Source organism: Osmerus mordax, chromosome 5 (genome assembly GCF_038355195.1).
Source record: "Osmerus mordax isolate fOsmMor3 chromosome 5, fOsmMor3.pri, whole genome shotgun sequence".
Taxonomy (NCBI): Eukaryota; Metazoa; Chordata; class Actinopteri; order Osmeriformes; family Osmeridae; genus Osmerus; species Osmerus mordax.
In genome coordinates this window covers 11,586,378-11,604,762 of record NC_090054.1, presented here as the reverse complement: position 1 = coordinate 11,604,762, position 18,385 = coordinate 11,586,378, and the positions used below count along the sequence as shown (strand labels likewise).

General features: G+C 47.1%; 1 protein-coding gene across 1 annotated transcript in view; it reads right to left on the bottom strand.

Annotated features, from left to right (window-relative positions):
• The window catches only part of kcnq5a (potassium voltage-gated channel, KQT-like subfamily, member 5a), a 59,330-nt gene that overhangs the window by 8,066 nt on the left and 32,879 nt on the right, over positions 1-18,385 (bottom strand). The window contains exons 2-10 of the mRNA XM_067236016.1: positions 10,941-11,031; positions 10,083-10,209; positions 8,816-8,991; positions 8,602-8,727; positions 7,723-7,833; positions 7,301-7,396; positions 5,896-5,984; positions 1,250-1,482; positions 308-401 (exon numbers count right to left, since the gene is read on the bottom strand). Coding sequence (XP_067092117.1) covers positions 308-401; positions 1,250-1,482; positions 5,896-5,984; positions 7,301-7,396; positions 7,723-7,833; positions 8,602-8,727; positions 8,816-8,991; positions 10,083-10,209; positions 10,941-11,031 — 1,143 coding nt within the window. The remainder of the gene's footprint in view (positions 1-307; positions 402-1,249; positions 1,483-5,895; positions 5,985-7,300; positions 7,397-7,722; positions 7,834-8,601; positions 8,728-8,815; positions 8,992-10,082; positions 10,210-10,940; positions 11,032-18,385) is intronic.

Sequence of the window (18,385 nt, the reverse complement as noted above, 5' to 3'; positions counted from 1 at the left end):
TTGACAAGGCTTCTATTTTATTTACCCTGTTAATTTAAATAATGTCATTTGATGCCATATGCAGAGATTGGGGGCTTTACACTAATCATGTAGTCCTCTTTATTTTGCAGCAGGATACTACAGACAAAGTGCTAAGACTCCAAATTGTCACACTAAGGTATGACGTCCAAAGAATCCTACAAATGGTTTATGTGAAGTCCTATTCTAAGATGTGTGATGTCTGAAACAGGCAAGTACATGTTTTAGACCACATGTTCAACAACCGTCAATAGAACATGAGATTGACGACATTGATCAGCTGACCAACCTGACAGCTCTGATGACCGCCTTCAGCGGCGCCGACAGGTCCTCCACAGTGACATCACAGTGACAGCCCCTCTCGTCGAAGCCATCCTCGCTCCCTGGCGTGTCCACTGTAGGGCAGTGAGCAGGTGTGTAGAAAATGGCAAAAAGTGCTGCAATCCAGTGCTGAATCATTGCCTATTTATGAGAGCTTTTGAACTTTTATACTGATACTATTGGAAACATAAATTCTTTATGGATCTACCTGCCTTAAGATTTTCAGGGTTTTATCAAGACAGATTTTATGGTTGCATCGATAGATTTTCGAAGAAAAGGATTGAGAATTACTGTGCTCACTCAGCAGAGAAACAGAGAGAGCAACAGAGAGGGATGAGAGAGAGATAGTGAGAGAGAGCGAGAGAGAGAGAGAGAGAGAGAGAGAGAGAGAGGGATGAGAGAGAGATAGTGAGAGAGAGCGAGAGAGAGAGAGAGAGAGAGAGAGAGAGAGAGAGAGAGAGAGGGAGAGAGAGAGAGAGGGAGAGAGCGAGAGGAGAAAGCGAGAGAAAAATCCAACCGAAAAGGCAATGTGCATTTCTTTGATTTACTGTCAATAGGACAGGTGAGATGAAGTGCGTAGACACAGAGGAGATATAGGGGCCAGAGAGCTTGGGAATATGAACAGTTCTCTACACCAGTAAAGTTCTATACAGAACAGACATTCGTATTGGACCAATCCTATATAAATTATTCAATCCAACTTTGTGAGCTCATACAGCACACAGTCAACCCCAATAGTGATGACTAAAACAGTGCTTAGGAACACAGGTCTCAAAACTGAAAAACGAAATCATCATTTAAACCCATTATGGATGCTTGCACACGTGCACGCTCACACGCTCACTAGCTTAATTGAGATCACTCACACTTTCACACGCACACACACGCACACACACTCACACACACTCACCATCAGGTGTAGCCGTGCGGGTCTGGCTCTTGAGCCTCAGCGAGGGACGGAAGCGGGTGCGGTCGTTAAAGCTCCAGCTCTTCTGCACCTTGGAGGGGCTGCTGGTCGTCTCTGGCCCGGGCCCCTCGTTACCCGGGGAACAGCGGCGCTCGTTGACGGACGTCTGCCGACTCTTCATACTCTGACCACGGGGGCTGGCCATTCGCACGCGCTCCTTGAAACTCAATTTCTGACTGGAGAGGGAGAGAAGGAGTGAGGGTCAGTATGGGTTCTCCCGCTGAACAAGAGAGGAAAGATGCAGAGCACAGTCACTGGGTAGCACATCTCCAAAACACATGCTTTCTCCCATTCATTAGACCTCTACCATAGCGATAGGACAGAACACTAGGAAACAACTCAACTGTGTGTGACCCTTCTCTCTCTAATGATGCTAACTAGTAGAAACATTTAAATGTGCATTTCACCTGACCTATGGACCGTCTAGCTCATAGTGAAGCGTTAACAGAGGGAAGACATTGTTCCCACGAGATGGATGTAAAAACTAAACATGAGTCTGCTTTGTGTAGCTCGTAAGTCCCATACTTAAATGAGACCGGGGGGGGGGGGGGGGGGGGGGGGTCAGGGAGGGGGGCGGGGGTCCAGAGAGCCGGTACCTCCGGCACGTCCTAAAGACCTCTGCTGCCATGGCAACAAGACAAGCATGCAAGCCAGCGGACGGACCGTCGGTGGCATTGAAAAAGAGCATGGCAGGCAAGAGGAATGGGGAGTCATTGGGCCAATCATCTGAGAGACTGAGCGGGAGAGTTCTGTAAGGACACCGTGTTCTCTTGGAGCGCACTTAAGTCAGCTTATGGGCAATTCTCATTGTTTTTATAGCAGTGATTAGAGAATGAAAGGTAAGTAAGAAGGCCAAGGGTCGTTTGAGGCAGCACGGGGTCATGCAGGGGTTAGTTCAGGCAAGCAACAACGATGGAACAGTGTACCGAAGGAGATTAGCAGGTACCAGCACACATATTTCAAGGTATTGGATGTGGACATCCCAAAGATACATTACATAACTATAGGATGCCAAGAAAAGTGGGTAAATTGAGGACTGGTTGGGGGGGGGGGTGTAGAGGGGGGGTTGGTTTAAAAGTCAAGGCAGGCCACATTCAACAAGCAGATTACAGCAACCCGACCATATGTGGAGAGTAAGAATGCACAGTGCTTTTGGAGGGGGGGGGGGGTAATGAGAGGGAAGCGGGGCTTCTCTCATCCTTCTCCATGCACTTGGCAGCTAGTCAGGGGCATTCCCACAGATCATGTGACTGAGGCAGAGAGGATGCTGGGGTGGAGGGTGTGGGGTGGTACCTCCTATATTTCCGTGCGTTATACCTTCTGAAGAACCCCCTTTTTCTATGACCCCTACTCGAGCGAAGGATGGAGGGAGGGAGACAGATAGAGGAGGAAGGGGTTAATGGGGTAAGGAATGAGCTTAGGCAGCGAGGAGAGAAGGCTGTCTTGTCAGAGCTAAAGCAAGATAAGCATGTCATATGTTCTCTATGGGTCTCCTCCACACATAAGGTGCATATTTAAACATTTAGCAGAGCTTGACCTCAAGCTCACAACTATGTAAATACATAGTAATAATCATAGTAATGACATTGCAGTTTCATACGCAAGCACGCAAGCACACACACACACACACACATGGTGTTCAATAGTCTCACCAATCAGTATAAAAATGTCATATTGAGGAGGGAGAGGAAAAAAATTACTTCTAGGATCCAGGATTACGGCTCATAATTACTTTGTGGCCAGCAGTTCCATCCAAAACGTCTTCACAAACGCTCACAAATGACCCTTCATAAAACAGTGTCCAGAACCCTGTAGGTTTTAGAGTTTTCACAAACTTGAGCTTCCCCTGTGTTGTATTTTACACTTGCAATACTGAAGCTTGTTAATGTGACATGGGATTAAGGACACTTCAATTGCTCCTTTAATTGGTGGAATAAACTTTGTAAAGGCTGGATATAATTAGGATTTCATTCACTCAGCTAATTGGGTTTGCCACAACAGAGGTTTATATGAGGCTCATTAAGGCATATGAAACACCATGACTTCGAAGAGTTAATGATAACTGTTTTGTGTCTCGTGTGTGTGCTCTTGCGAGTATGAAAGCCTTTGACAGTGTGCGTTCAGCAGTGTGTTTTGTGAGTGTCTTTGAAAGTGGGTTTGCCAGTGTGGGTGTGTGTGTGAGTGTGTGTGTGTACGTGTTTATGTCTGTGTGTGTATGTGTTCTTCTCTACATCTTCAACTCCAAAAAGCTTCCCTGGCATAGCAAGAAGAACCCAGATGTTGAAGCACTGCAGACCTACTGTTAAAACAATAACCTAAACCATAATTAAAGTCACAAATCTATTTGTCTCTCACTTTAGCCCTCCTTCTCTTTTTCCTCCTCTCCCTCTCTCCCTCCATCTCTGTCTGCTGACCCAGACGGGTGTTTGATGAGTATATAAATACCGTCCCAATGGAAAAAGCACGTCATGGTGCAGACATGGTACAGGCTCCTGTCCGAGCAGTGCGCACACACACACACGCACCCACACTCACAGACACACACGCAGAAACAAATGATCCAAGCTCCTGTTTGCTTGGAAAGCATCAAGATATACTAGAGAGGGGCACAGAGCCAAAGAAAGAGGGGGGGGAGAGGGAGAGAGAGAGAGCGAAAGGAGAGAGAGTAAGAGAGAGAAAGGGAAAAGGTGGGAGCACAATAAAGAACATAGAGGGTTCCGAAAAGGTCTCACAGTATTTATGATATGCACTTAACTGCAGTGAACAGGTAAAAGATAAAAACGGATAAAATCCTCATTACGGTTTAGCATTGTTTCCAGTGTCTCAAACGCAAGCTCTAGTAACTTACACTTGTGCCCTTTGTGAGTATGAGCACAACCTCAAATGATCCCACAGGACCACAAATCCTTCCACATCTCATCGGTTATGACTGACTGATCGGTGTTCACCTTTTCAGGAAGTGTTTGTGAGTGGAGAGAGCAAGTGTACAAACCTGCTTGTCGTCTCTCCCTGTTCTTTCCTTCATGTTAGTGAATGAAGAGAGGAAGACAAAGGCAGAGAGGTCAGTACACCCGTTAACAGACCCGTGGAGTGTTTCAGAGATGACGCAGTACAAAACACACCATCAGGCAAAACAACAAGCGAACCACAACGGTCAAAGCAATCTGCGAGACAAACGGTGAGCTGGTTGTAATAATGTTAGGGCGGGTTTCAGCTCGTAGGCATGCAAGCGGAGGCCATTCATGCTGCGAGTGGAAAAGTGACAGTTTGTAGGAGAGAGATGAGGTGGCGTAGAGACAAGCTGAGAAGCTGGTGTTTCCTGTGCTTGCTTTATTATTGTACAGTAAAGGTGTTTATGTGTGTGCCTGTGCTTCTGAGCGACTGTGTGGGTGTGTGTGTGTGTGTGTGAGAATGTTAAAGCAGTGGATACACCTAACATTTCCGGGCTCATGTTTCCTGACTGTAAGTACCCAAATTGGACTCAACTGTAGTCTTCAGCCAAGACTTTCCAAAACATTCATTACATGTACTGTTAAATAATGACTTCTCTTAGAACCCATGAATGCCCTGACCTTCGGTTTACGTCAGACTGCAGTGCAGACTGAGGCAGCAATTTATTGAGCCTCAAGCGATAGCTGTCCTATTAATGTTATTGGCATTTATGTGGTATTTGAAAAACCAAACATGTGCACTCTTTTTGGATGTTCTGAAATAAATAGATAAGTTCAGGACGAGACCGTGGAGAGTTTTGGTGAGGCTTCCCAATAAAACAAGAAAAATGTAAACACTGTTTTAACAATAATTTCGACCGTCTCTACATTCATCTCACAGTGTTATATTTACAAACAACACTGTCTCCCAGAATCTCAAATCCCTGAAGCCCTAGCTCATTGTCTGCAAAAGCCTGGAAATATTAGACTACATAATGACAGTGAGCTTTTCCGTGTATATATATATATATACAATATATGTTGATGCAAAAAGCCCCACAATTCCCAAACTCACAACAAAAGTATGACTCAACCGAAAATACATATATACTGAGGACGTGCCATCCACTAAAATAGCACAGAAGAAGATGAGAAATGGAAAAACTAAACGTTGTAGCTACAGGCGCACCAATGAGGAAGATAGGCGGACAGCAGGGCAGAGCAGCGGCCATGACTGTAGTTTGTTACCTACTTTGCAGGACTGCAGGTATGCAACGCCTTCAAATGAGGCTTCCAGGTAGCTATGGAAACCGAGTTCTCATCAGCAGCATAACTACGCCAGACACACTACGTGCAGAGTCGACAGAACAAAAAGTACAGAGGAACAAGATGGAAAGAGAAGTGGCGAGAGGAACCAGGAAAGAGAAACCAAAACAAAACCAAAATGGAAAACAAGGCAAGGAGGGAGGGATGGATTGGGAGAGAGAAGAAAGGAGGATGGGGTAAGAAACAGAATAGAAAGACAACAAAAGAAAAGAAAGAAAACGGTGATTAGTATAACCGGTCGTTGTTGTTGTTTCGAGGCGTCGTGGGGGCGAGGTCTGGGGGGGTGGGGGGGGGGGGTCTGGCGTTGGCAGGGAAGGGGTAAAGGATACATGCCTGAGGGGGGAGAGGGCGCTTTGGTAGTGGCGCCAGGTGGCACTGAGGTAGGGACGGCCACAGTCGGTGGTGTAGAGACGCCAAGCTGCCTGGGGAGGGAGGGCAGAGATAGACGCGCACACACACACACATATATACACACACACACACACGCACGTACACAAACACACACGCAATCACACACGTACACAACAGCGATGGCACAGACATGGTGAGGAAGTGGAAGGGTTTATGTGCATAGTCACTCTCAGTCACACATGCGTGCAATCCCTCAAACAATTCACATAGATGATTGTTGGGTCCATACTTGGCTCATCTGCAAAGAAAAATTGTTTATTAAGAAAAAGAATATTAGTATAGGACATTCAAGACCACCATTTTCTGCTTAACATGCATAAATGACCATACAGTATCTAGTAGCAAAATTAAGTTCTCAATAGGAAATATACGTGATATATTAAACTAAATGACACAAAGACTGGCAGAGCATTTCGTTTGTACAACGAAGAAATGGTATTCCAGTGATCCAGTGGTCATTGTATTTCACTGTGGTACTGTGGTGCATTAAGGATATTCACTAACCAACCTGCAACCCATGAAGTAGACAGATTTTGCCCTCAATCCACTATGTGTTATGCACGATGGTGAAAAAAAGTTTAAAAGCATAGACTAAATTGTGCAATAAATCTTTTTTCCTCCACTTCTAAGCCACTATCTCTCAAGAAAAACCTATTATGTCAACAGTAAATGAACGCACACAGACATGCACATATGCGTTGGGTTTGTGGAGATTTCATTCGAAAGTAATATTCCTGATCCTGTCCATTTGGGTGAGCTATAGCGCAGCCCTAAATCCACAGTGAGAATACCTTGCATGGAAACAGCTCGTAAATATCAGTGCTTTGTGTTTCCTTTGGACCAGGGATGGAACAGAGAGGCTCAGGCACATTTAGGCATCACTCACACACGAAAAGAAAAACACACATTTGCACACACATACTAACTAAAGCATACACTCACATACATACTGTACTCAGACACACGCGTACACACACTCACCCTCACACACGCACACACGTGAAATGAACACAAAGTAGCAGAAGGAGAAGGGGTGAAGTTGATGCAACAGTATCGTCTTCCTGATGGGGAAAGAACAATCTGTTTAATCGGTGTGTGTTCGGATCTGCGTGAGACAGCGAATGAGTGTGTGATGGTGCTTGTGCTTGAGTGTTTATCTCCATGCGTGTTTGTGGGAGTGTGCTTGTGTTTGTGTGTGTGCGCGTGTATCTGTGTACACCAGTATGCGTGTGTGTGTGTGTGTCTATGAGTGAGTGTGTGTGTGTGTGTGTGTGTGTGTGTGAGTGAGTGTGTGTGAGTGTGTGTGTGTGTGTGTGAGCACATTTACCTGGATGAGGCTGGCGGCTGGGTTTCTTCTCTTCTCAAAGTGTTTCTGTCTGTGTTGCTCCTGCACCTTGAGAGCAAACCCAGAGCCCAGTATGCCCTGCAGACACACAACACACAACTACTGACTGTGTGTGCATCTGTGAGTATGTGTATATCTGTGGGTGTGTATGTGTGTGTGTCTGGGAGTGTCGATGTGTGTGTCTGTCAGAAGGGCACACAATCCGGGTGCACTGCTGCCTGTTTGTGCATCTGTGAGTGTCTGTAGGACTGTGTGTGTGTTTGTGTGAGTGTGTGTATGTGTGTGTGCGGAATGCATGTGTTTGTGTATGTGCGTATGTACATGTGTGTGTTTGTATGTGTTTATGTGTGTGTATGCGTGCAAGTGCATATCTGTGAGCATGTGTGTGTGTGTGTGTGACTCACAGCAGGCAGGGCAAAGAAGGAGATCCCCAGCAGAGCGAAGCCAGCCGACAGCAGGCGACCCGTCCAAGTCTGAGGGGTCTTATCCCCATAGCCAATGGTCGTCAAGGTGATCTGATGTCACAGGTCACATACAGGAGGTGAAAGGTCATTTAAAGGTCACAGTGGCTGGGGTAGCAGCTGTACTAAACAAGCGCCGGACGGCTGAACAAACGTAGGTCGGCTAGTGGGAGATCCGACAGGAGATGACGGAGGAGGAGGAGGGAGGAAACACATGGGCGCGGACAGGTGTGTGTGTGTGTGGGAGTGGGATAACCTGTGTGTTGGAGACGGTGAGTCCGTGGCCCTGAGAGACGCCACGTGTGTTTGAGGCCACGGAGAGACAGCGCGCGTGGGACAGTGCGCGCGAGGGAGACTTCTATTGGCAGCGCTCCGTGATGTGTGTCTGCGGTGTGCTGTTTTGTCCGGTGACCCCCTTTCTCTCTCCTTCCCTGTCTCCAGTCACACGTCTAATAGCCTGGTCTCGCCTGACAGGCATGGGAAATTACATCCATCGATTTGGTCATTCTTCTTCGTCCTTCTATGTCTGATTTGAGGTCTAGGGTGTGTATTGGGTCAGGTGAGCAGTGTTCATTGGAGATATTTGATGGCCCAGCCAAGCGTCACCTCACAGCTCTGTCATGTCACTGTGTCATTAAGGTGTCGTTAGGACACCGTTAATGTCATTTTAAGAGTTATTAACTAGGGGGGGGGTTCATCCTCAAGGTTTACAAAACAATTTTTTTCTCGTGGGTTATGTTGTGGGCGGCAATACACAACATCTAAATGTACCTGTGTGTCTCTGCTACTGAATGAATGTGTGTTGTGTGTGTGTCTACTTACTGTGCCCCACCAAAGGGCATCTGCGTAAGTGGCAAACTCTTTGTTGAACTCCTTCTCCACGAGGTAGACCAAGAATGAGGAGAAGATGAGCACCAGGAAACCTATGTACCAGGCTGTCACCAGCTCCTACAGGAAACACACAAACACGCACCTTACAAGGCAGCAGGACAGGAAAGGCCTATCAATCTTTCCGTCAAACGCCTACACGTCTTACCTTGCTGTGTGCATAAACTACAGATCCCAGCAACTTCCAGGTGCCTCCTCTCCTGTCCATGCGCACCATGCGCAGGATTTGCAGGAAACGAAGGCTACGTAGTGCTGAGGTGGCGAAGATGTTACCCTGGCTACCAGCTGATACCACGGCAACGGAAGCGATGAGTACAATAATATCTGGGGAGAGCCAGGCAAAAAATACGTTATAAATGATAAGAAAATGGGAAAGATCCCTTTTTCTGACACAACAAGTAGTGTTTGGCATTGACAATGCATGAGACAATTTGGTAAGAGCAGTACTTTGAATGGGATTTGGGTGCACTGCCCCATTGATCGCTGGGTTAGGGTTGAGGTCTAAGACTTTACACTGCGTCCTGGACAGAGACACCAGTAACAGAAAACCAATGATGAGTCTACGTGTGCAAGAGAGGGAGAGAGCGATAGAACTACGCAGAGAGAAACGTGTGAGAGAAAAACTGTAGTCATATAGGGAGAGTGAGCAAGAGAGAGAGAGAGAGAGAGAGAGAGAGAGAGAGAGAGAGAGAGAGAGAGAGAACAAAGTGTGTGAAGCAGAGACAGAAAGAGAGACAGAAAGACAGAGAGCATGAAAGACAGAGACAGAGAGAGAGAGAGAGAAACAGACAGACAGACAGAGAGAAAGAGAGAGAGAGAGAGAGAGAGGGATAAAGAGAAACAGGCCGACAGACAGAGACAGAGACACAGAGAGAGAGAGAGAGAGAGAGAGAGAGAGAGAGAGAGAGAGAGAGAGAGAGAGAGAGAGAGAGAGAGAGAGAGAGGAGAGAGAGGGAGGGAGAGAGAGGCCGACAGACAGACAGAGACAGAGAGAGAGAGCGCGCAAGAGAGAGAGAGAGAGGTGGGAGATGGGAGATGAAACACAGCGAGAGCAGCGTTCTCCCAGAAGCCTCTTCCTCTGGAGAACCTCAGCAGGGGGTCCCAGCCCCACATTAAACACCAGCAGGGCTGCTGGACAGGGATAATATTGTGCTTCCATCCAAATTCACACCGATCTCTTTCAGAAAACACATACTCCTGTCTAATATTTCAACTTGTGTTGATTTTGTCTTTCTTTATTGAGAAAAGAAACAGATAGGGATCTCTCTTACTGGAAACAGAGTTGTTTCTTTCTTTAAGAAATGTATCGATGGCTGCTGCATGGCCTCTGTGGTTTGAGACACAGCTGTCTGACATATACACACACACACACACAGTTCCTGATGCCCTTGACACCCAAACACACACACACTTACCGATGACACAGAACGGTTTCCTGGCAAAGCGGAGGCGTCCCTGCCAGCCTCTGTATCGACAGCAACAGCCAGCACTCCAGATCCTGATGATGTACTCCAGCCCAAACACCACGATCATCACAAACTCCTACAACACACACAAACACACACACACACACACACACAGGCAGGATTTCACACACACATGCGTGTACACACAGTTCACTCATGGAACTCTGAGTTAACCTTCTGTGTCAAAAGCCACAGAAGAATCCTAGGATTCCACATGAATGGGAGTCAAGTCTATCGTCAATAAGACAGACACAATCGAAACAAGCTGTCGATACACACTTAACCTCGACCAGCCACTCAAGAACCATCATCAATAATCAAGAAGGTATTTGTGACGCTGTTATACACAACTTGGTAATTCAGAGAAAACCTTTAATATGAAATTGTGGATTCATTGACACATTCACTGCATTTTGACACAAATATCAATAACTATTGAGTGGTTATGAGTAATCATATCTGTTGGCAGTAACTGTTGTAAAAAAAAAGAAAATGGAGACAGTATTGCTGAGTTTTCATTCTCTATAGCTGCTGACAAATAACAAGGGAGCAATTAAAGTGATTAGTATGCATCTGGGCAGAGCATGTCTGACATAAACACACACACACACCACTATGAAACAAAATTCATCAATTATGCAGAGCAGAACACACGTTAACATTCACACACATACACACACACCCACACAAAGACAGACAAGCACACTGCATTCTCACGCCCAATCATAGTCCCTTCTGTCATGGGCACGGCAAACAAAAACAGCAGGCATGTGTGAGGCCAGTCCACGGGGATGGAGGGGTCCTTACCAGGATCAGCAGACAGTGGGAGGACAACTCGGCCTGGTCTGGGATGGTGGACAGCACTGACAGCACCAGGCAGCCAAACACCAGGATGAACCTGCGTGGGAGAAACACCCATCACAATCCATTCACATATCACGCCACTCAGTGTTAACCTATTGTAACACACACAAGCACACACACGTGCCTCCCTCACAGAGGGGTGTGTGCGTCGGAGGGTCATCGCACAGCTCATGGCAACAGATGGAAAAGGGGGGATGGGAAAAAAGAAGATTCAAATTAATTTGGGCAAGATAGGAGGGAGAAGATAAAGGCAAGTGAGAAGAGATGGACAATGGAGAGAGAGAGAGAGAGAGAGAGAGAAGGAGAAAGACAGAGAAAGAAAGAAAGAGAGAGGGAGAAATATATATAGAGCTGGCCTCAAATCCCTAACCCCCCCCCCCCCCCCATCCCCCACTCCTGGCGCCTAACCCGTTCCTTTCCTCCCCTCCTCCCAGAGCCGGTGATTCATAACATCATCTATTTTCCATCGGATTATGGTGAAATATGAAGGTGAGTGAAGCGCTGTCTGGAGGCTCCAGCTCCTGGCCCCCGGCCCCCGGCCCCTACCTAAGAGGGCTGGAGGGGGGAGGGGGGGTGAGTTACGGAGTGGTGAGGGCCTACCGGCCCGCCACCATCTGGGTTTGATACTACAGCAGACACTAATAGGCATTTACTGTCAGACGGATGGACGGACGGACAGATGGGCGGAGCGAGGACCACAGATTTACACTCGGCTGCTGCAGCTGCTCTGCCGGACCGCCGCTGGCACGGGAGAAGTTCCTACCGAACTGAGGTCAAACATCAGGGTCTGTGTGCGGGCGTGTGGATGTGCACGTGAACATGCCTATGGGCGCGTGGATGTGTATGCGTGTGCATGTAAGTGGATGTGTGTGTGTGTGTGTGGATAGGTGGTAGTGTGCAGGTTTATGTGCGTGTGAGTGTTCATGTGTGTGTGAGTATTGATGTGTGGATGTGTGTGCGTGGGTATGGGGTGTGTGTATGTGTGTGTGTGTGCATGGTTGTCAGAGCATTATTTCCTTCAGAGTCCGTTTTGTATTTATAGAGCCCAGGGAATCCGTTTTGGGGACAGGCCCACACTCACTCAAGAGTACTCTGACAGAGGTCCGGGTCTATATATCTCTGAATGCTCCTGACACCCTCCTCCGTTTCCTTCCTTGGACGGTTCTCATAAGTGTAGTTCCCCAGCTACACACACACAGATCCCTTTAGTGGAGGCCAGGTGACAGATGAAGGACAGGCTGGTTAAACACTGATACAAGTGACACCTCTCAAGTCAATACATGAAGACCACAATGACAAGTCAGTCCTGGAGGGATGGAGGGATGAAGGGATGGAGGGATGGATTGAGGGATGAAGGGATGCATGAAGACTGAGTGGTTTGGTCAGTCTCAAGCTTGTGATGTGACCCACCCTCCAGTCTGTTTGCAACGACAACAAGCGGCTTGCAATGCCGATGACTACGTCACAAATAGTGACCTTGGGCTTGGATGTTTGAAGGAGTGCTCACTTTTTAAATGAACCACAGAGAAGTATATTAAAGAGAGAGAGAGAGAGCGAAAGAGAGAGAGAAAGAGAGAAAGAGAAAGAGAGGAGGAAAGAGAGAGGAAAGAGAGAGGAAGACATTGAGTGAGACAGAGGCCCAGCTGTCTTCCTCTCTTCATGATGTATGCACTGAAGAGCACAGACAAAACCATATACAGCCACAAAGTCCCTCTAACCATAGACTCAGTTAATGGAATGGAACAGTGTGTCTGTGTGTGTGTTTATTTGTTTGAAGGGAGTATGACTGTATGCACCTGGGCTGTATATGTGTGTGTGTGTGTGTGATTCCTCTAGCTATCACAATTCCAACAATGCTGTTGGAAACATGGGCTACAGGGATCCAATTAACAAAGTGTGTGTGTGAATGCGTGTGTGTGTGTGATGGGTGCTATACTATATGTGTTGTTAGCCCTGTAACCTTTTATGGCATCTCTTTTGGTCCATATGCTTTGTGACTTAACCACACACACATTGACGAAAGCACACACACAAAAACATTTTACCATCCTGTTTCATCTGGGCTGTAAATTTCCCTACAGCAGACTCATCCAAGTAGCAGAAGATTTGTGTGTGTGACTACGTTTGCGCGCGTGTGTGCAAGTCTGTGTGTGTGTGTGTGTGTGTGTGTGACGGATCTGCTACGTGAGAGGTCAGTGTTTTCCACACCATGCTGCCTGGTATCATTATCTATTTCCTTCTTTCTTTCTGTGCCAGCCATGCATTCCCCTTCAATCAGACTGAGATGGGGAGGAGAGAGAGAGAGAGAGACAGAGAGAGAGAGAGAGAGAGAGAGAGAGAGAGAGAGAGAGAGAGAGAGAGAGAGAGAGAGAGAGAGAGAGAGAGAGAGAGAGAGAGAGAGAGAGAGAGAGAGAGAGAGAGAGAGAATAATGAAGTGTATATACATAAAAGTCTAGGCTCCACATACAGCAATCTCTGGGCCAGCCTTACCTTACATAAGCCTAAGGTAGCTCCCACAGATACCAGCAAATCATTTCTGTTCATACTCAAATGTTAATCTATACAAACACAACATGGAGCAGCTCTGAGGAGAATTACGCACACAGACAGGCACACGCTCCAACAGACACAAGCTCGCACAATAACATATAGTAGGTAAATAAAGGTTTAATAAAAGTTCCATGATTTTTTATTGTACTGTATGTGTTTTATGTTCTTGCAAGTGTCTCTAAATTGTTGCTTAGCTCTCAGTCCACTAAAATGAACTGAAATTGAATTCAGCGAGAAGAATAAGAAAGAGAATGACAGAGAGAGAGACAGAGAGAGAGAGAGACACAGAGAGAGAGACACACACAGAGAGACAGAGAGAGAGAGAGACAGAGACAGAGAGAGAGAGAGAGAGAGAGAGAGAGAGAGAGAGAGAGAGAGAGAGAGAGAGAGAAGAGACAGAGAAGCGCGAGAGCAGAAGGAGAAATGATAGATAGAGCCCAGAGGTGGAACAAAGAGCAAAGAAGAAAGAGAGAGATGGTGGAGGAGAAGAGCGAGACACAGACAGCCTGCGTCCATGCCAAGAGTCTATTAGCTAATCCCCGTATTTACAAAGTGTAGTGAAGTATCTTACTCGCTGATGGGGGCGATAAAACACCAGGTTTTATTTCTAAGCAACTACTTCACAAAACAGTCGGGGGGGTGAATGGGGGTCAAGGCTACTACGCCAAACGCTGTGTGCTAACGCATTGACGCCCTCCCCTGTTGTCATTTTAGAGGTCAAACTGAACATTAAACAAGACAGAATGTACAGTGAGGAGTATGTGACGTACGACACAGCGGCCAATTTCCACGAAGATGGCCCACAGAAGTGGCACATACTCTTAAGACGTGTGTGTGTGTGTGCACGTGTGTGTGTGCGCGTGTGTGTGCATGTGTGTGTGTGCACGAGTGTGTATGTGTGTGTGTGTGTGGAAATGGAGAAAAAGGAATACAGAAAGCCTCAGTGTAATAGAAAGTAATACTGAGGAGAGCCAAAAGCTGACAGGCTTGACAACGTACAAACACTCATGTGCCAATATATGCACGCATGTACACACTTGTACACGAACACATGCACTAGCACATGCAGAGTGGAGCCCACTAAATTCTCATCAGTGGCCCCTCATGCTGTAAGTCCGCTGCAAGACTCCTGTTCAGCACAGCGCTGTCAAGCAGATGTCAGGGTGTTTGAGAGAGGGGGAGCAATAGAGAGAAGTATAGAGATAGGGAAAGAGAGGAAGAGTGAATGTGACAGAGAGAGAGAGAAAGATAGAGTACCAAGTTAAGTGTGTATCATATCATCAGCCTATGTTTTCATTGAAAGAGAGAGAGAGTGAGTGTGAAAGTGTGTGTGATCCCAAAGTCAGTGCTCAAGTTTACTCAAGCAGTTTACCCAAGATCCTTTTGAGTTTGTCCAGAAGCCCTCCTCGTATCAAAAAACCTCCAAAAAGAATTTCTCTCAACACACTGACTTGTTTGACATTACACAGTAGTCAGGACAGACAGACACAAAGGGCAAGGAGGAAATTAAACACTAGCGTAATCTCTCCTATAAAACCTCACTCTAAAAGCTAGGGTTATCTGCCATTTAGTAAACTCTTTCCTGACAGTCTAAACTACTGAGACATATTATACCATTCCTAATCCTATTCCTAGAGTAGATATCGCAAGCTCTGACTCTGCATTTAACCACTGTACATCCTGGGAATCCACGGGGCATACTGTGAAGGAATGATTAATGCTACTCAATAATGCCTTCATGGTTCTTTGCTATGTACAGATACATCATTAACACCTGAGGGAGAAATGATGGAATTAACATAATATTCAGCAAGTTTTATTATGTCAAAACAGACCCTGAAAAGTTAGCTACAGGCTTAATTGTCAATATTTTGCAAACTGAGTGGTTCTTTAAAGGTGCTGTGAAGCAAATTCCATTATTTGCTTCTCAGTACATTATGTGAAATGAGATGCTGAAAGCATGTGCAAAGCCCTAAAACGTCGCACTGAAATGTGGAGTTAGACCGTTGAACAGTTTCTCACCCGTTTTCAGCTCAGGTTTTGTTTAGGCGGGGCAAAACCCAACCTATCTACTTCACAGCCACCTATCTACATCAGATCACAGACGGTTTATATAACCTGCATTCAGTGATGCCGGTAACGCGTTACTCTAATCTGACCACTTAACGAGAGTTAGAGTAATCTAATGTGTTACTATTTTCCAAACCAGTAATCAGATTAAAGTTACTTGTCCAAGTCACTGTGCGTTACTATTTTGTCATTAATAGTAAAATATATATTTGATTTCTTCTTGCGTCTCTGGGAGTGATGCCTCAGTTTTGACGCAAAAGATGTAGTGTAAAACACGGGATTCTTAATGGTATGGCACAGGTTAGAGACACAGGCTTCAACATCTAAACGTGCAAAGGGTAAAGATGAAGGGAAGACCATTTAGAGCAATAATACACTTAGGATCGCAGTGGAGGGATTGTAATTAACAACACACTTTCTGTTCTCTGGTCTGTCAAGTCTTCCGGAGGACAGAGACACAAGTGAGATACTAAACAGACTGCGGAGCATCTTAGGAACGCACAGTTTGGTGCTCCTGCCATGAGGGGAGATCTGATTGGACAACAAACGGTTCCCTCGTTCACTCTCTGTGTGATTTCGGTTGAGAGAGGCTGTCTCAGAGCTGCCTAACAGGACCAGGCTGTGTGTGTGTGGATGTGTGTGTGTGTGCGCGTTTGTGTGTGTGTGGGGGGGGAGGCGTATTGAGCGGATGGCAAGGAGCTGTGGCTGGAAGTGTAGGTAGTGGGGGTCGGAGTCAGGGGTGTATGTGTATGTTAGTAAGGGGGGCAGGTTTTGTGTGTATATTTTTGTTGTGGGAGGGGAAGGGGGTTATCTATACTCTTGTGACTGATTGTGTGTATGTGTGTGTGTACTGGCTATTAGGTATTCTGTAAGGACCAGAAGTCTTTTTGCAAATTGAACTTGCGAGGAAAATGTCTTGATCCTGTGTTATGTGCTCTTTCTTGTTTGTTTTTTTGTTTGTTTGTTTGTTTGTTTGGGGAGGGGGGGGGGGTTAAGGGTAGGAGTTAAGGCAAACAACATTTTGAATGGGATTGAATTATGAGTCACAAAAACCATATCCATCTGTTACTCCACACCCTCCCCAGAGACATAGAAAGATGTTATCAAACACTATAGCCTCACTGGTGATCTGGCTCGATTTTAGGGTGGGAGATAAAATGGCTTGATGAAAAAAAAAAGATAGAGAAAGAGAAGGGGGGATGGGGTGAGGATGGACTACAGAGGTAACAGAGGTAGCGTATTTATCTTCAGCCTGCAGGCTGACGGTGTCCTACTTCCTTTAACAGGGAAATATGAATCTCTTCATCCCTCCTCCTTGCCCTTAATATGTTTTTTCTTGTTCGTCGTCTCTCTGTCTCCCTCTTTCCAGCGCCCCTCTCTGTCTCCCTCTATCCAGCGCCCCTCTCTGTCTCCCTCTATCCAGCGCCCCTCTCTGTCTCCCTCTATCCAGCGCCCCTGTCTGTCTCCCTCTATCCAGCGCCCCTGTCTGTCTCCCTCTATCCAGCGCCCCTCTCTGTCTCCCTCTATCCAGCGCCCCTCTCTGTCTCCCTCTATCCAGCGCCCCTGTCTGTCTCCCTCTATCCAGCGCCCCTCTCTGTTTCCCTCTATCCAGCGCCCCTCTCTGTCTCCCTCTATCCAGCGCCCCTGTCTGTCTCCCTCTATCCAGCGCCCCTGTCTGTCTCCCTCTATCCAGCGCCCCTGTCTGTCTCCCTCTATCCAGCACCCCTCTCTGTCTCCCTCTATCCAGCGCCCCTCTCTGTCTCCCTCTATCCAGTGCCCCTGTCTGTCTCCCTCTATCCAGCGCCCCTGTCTGTCTCCCTCTATCCAGCGCCCCTCTCTGTCTCCCTCTATCCAGTGCCCCTGTCTGTCTCCCTCTATCCAGCGCCCCTGTCTGTCTCCCTCTATCCAGCGCCCCTCTCTGTCTCCCTCTATCCAGCGCCCCTGTCTGTCTCCCTCTATCCAGCGCCCCTGTCTGTCTCCCTCTATCCAGCGCCCCTCTCTGTCTCCCTTTATCCAGCGCCCCTCTCTGTCTCCCTCTATCCAGCGCCCCTGTCTGTCTCCCTCTATCCAGCGCCCCTCTCTGTCTCCCTCTATCCAGCGCCCCTCTCTGTCTCCCTCTATCCAGTGCCCCTGTCTGTCTCCCTCTATCCAGCGCCCCTGTCTGTCTCCCTCTATCCAGCGCCCCTCTCTGTCTCCCTCTATCCAGCGCCCCTGTCTGTCTCCCTCTATCCAGTGCCCCTCTCTGTCTCCCTCTATCCAGCGCCCCTCTCTGTCTCCCTCTATCCAGCGCCCCTCTCTGTCTCCCTCTATCCAGCGCCCCTGTCTGTCTCCCTCTATCCAGCGCCCCTCTCTGTCTCCCTCTATCCAGTGCCCCTGTCTGTCTCCCTCTATCCAGCGCCCCTCTCTGTCTCCCTCTATCCAGCGCCCCTCTCTGTCTCCCTCTATCCAGCGCCCCTCTCTGTCTCCCTTTATCCAGCGCCCCTCTCTGTCTCCCTGCTCAATCTCTACCCCGAATTGTATCATGGATATCATATATATATGATATAAAGACCCTCTATACTGCATCAGATTCTTCCTTTCAAAACCCACAACACAGGTGAATGTGTACTGGGTTGTTGCACTAAAGTACTAAAGACAAGCGTTTTTAGATTTTTCAGAAGCAGAAATGAAGGGATGCTGTCGACATCCTGCCAGCACTCCACGTTCACCCATCCTTTTCGTGTTGTGTGACAACTACATTCACGAATGAAACGTTCGACCTCCACATT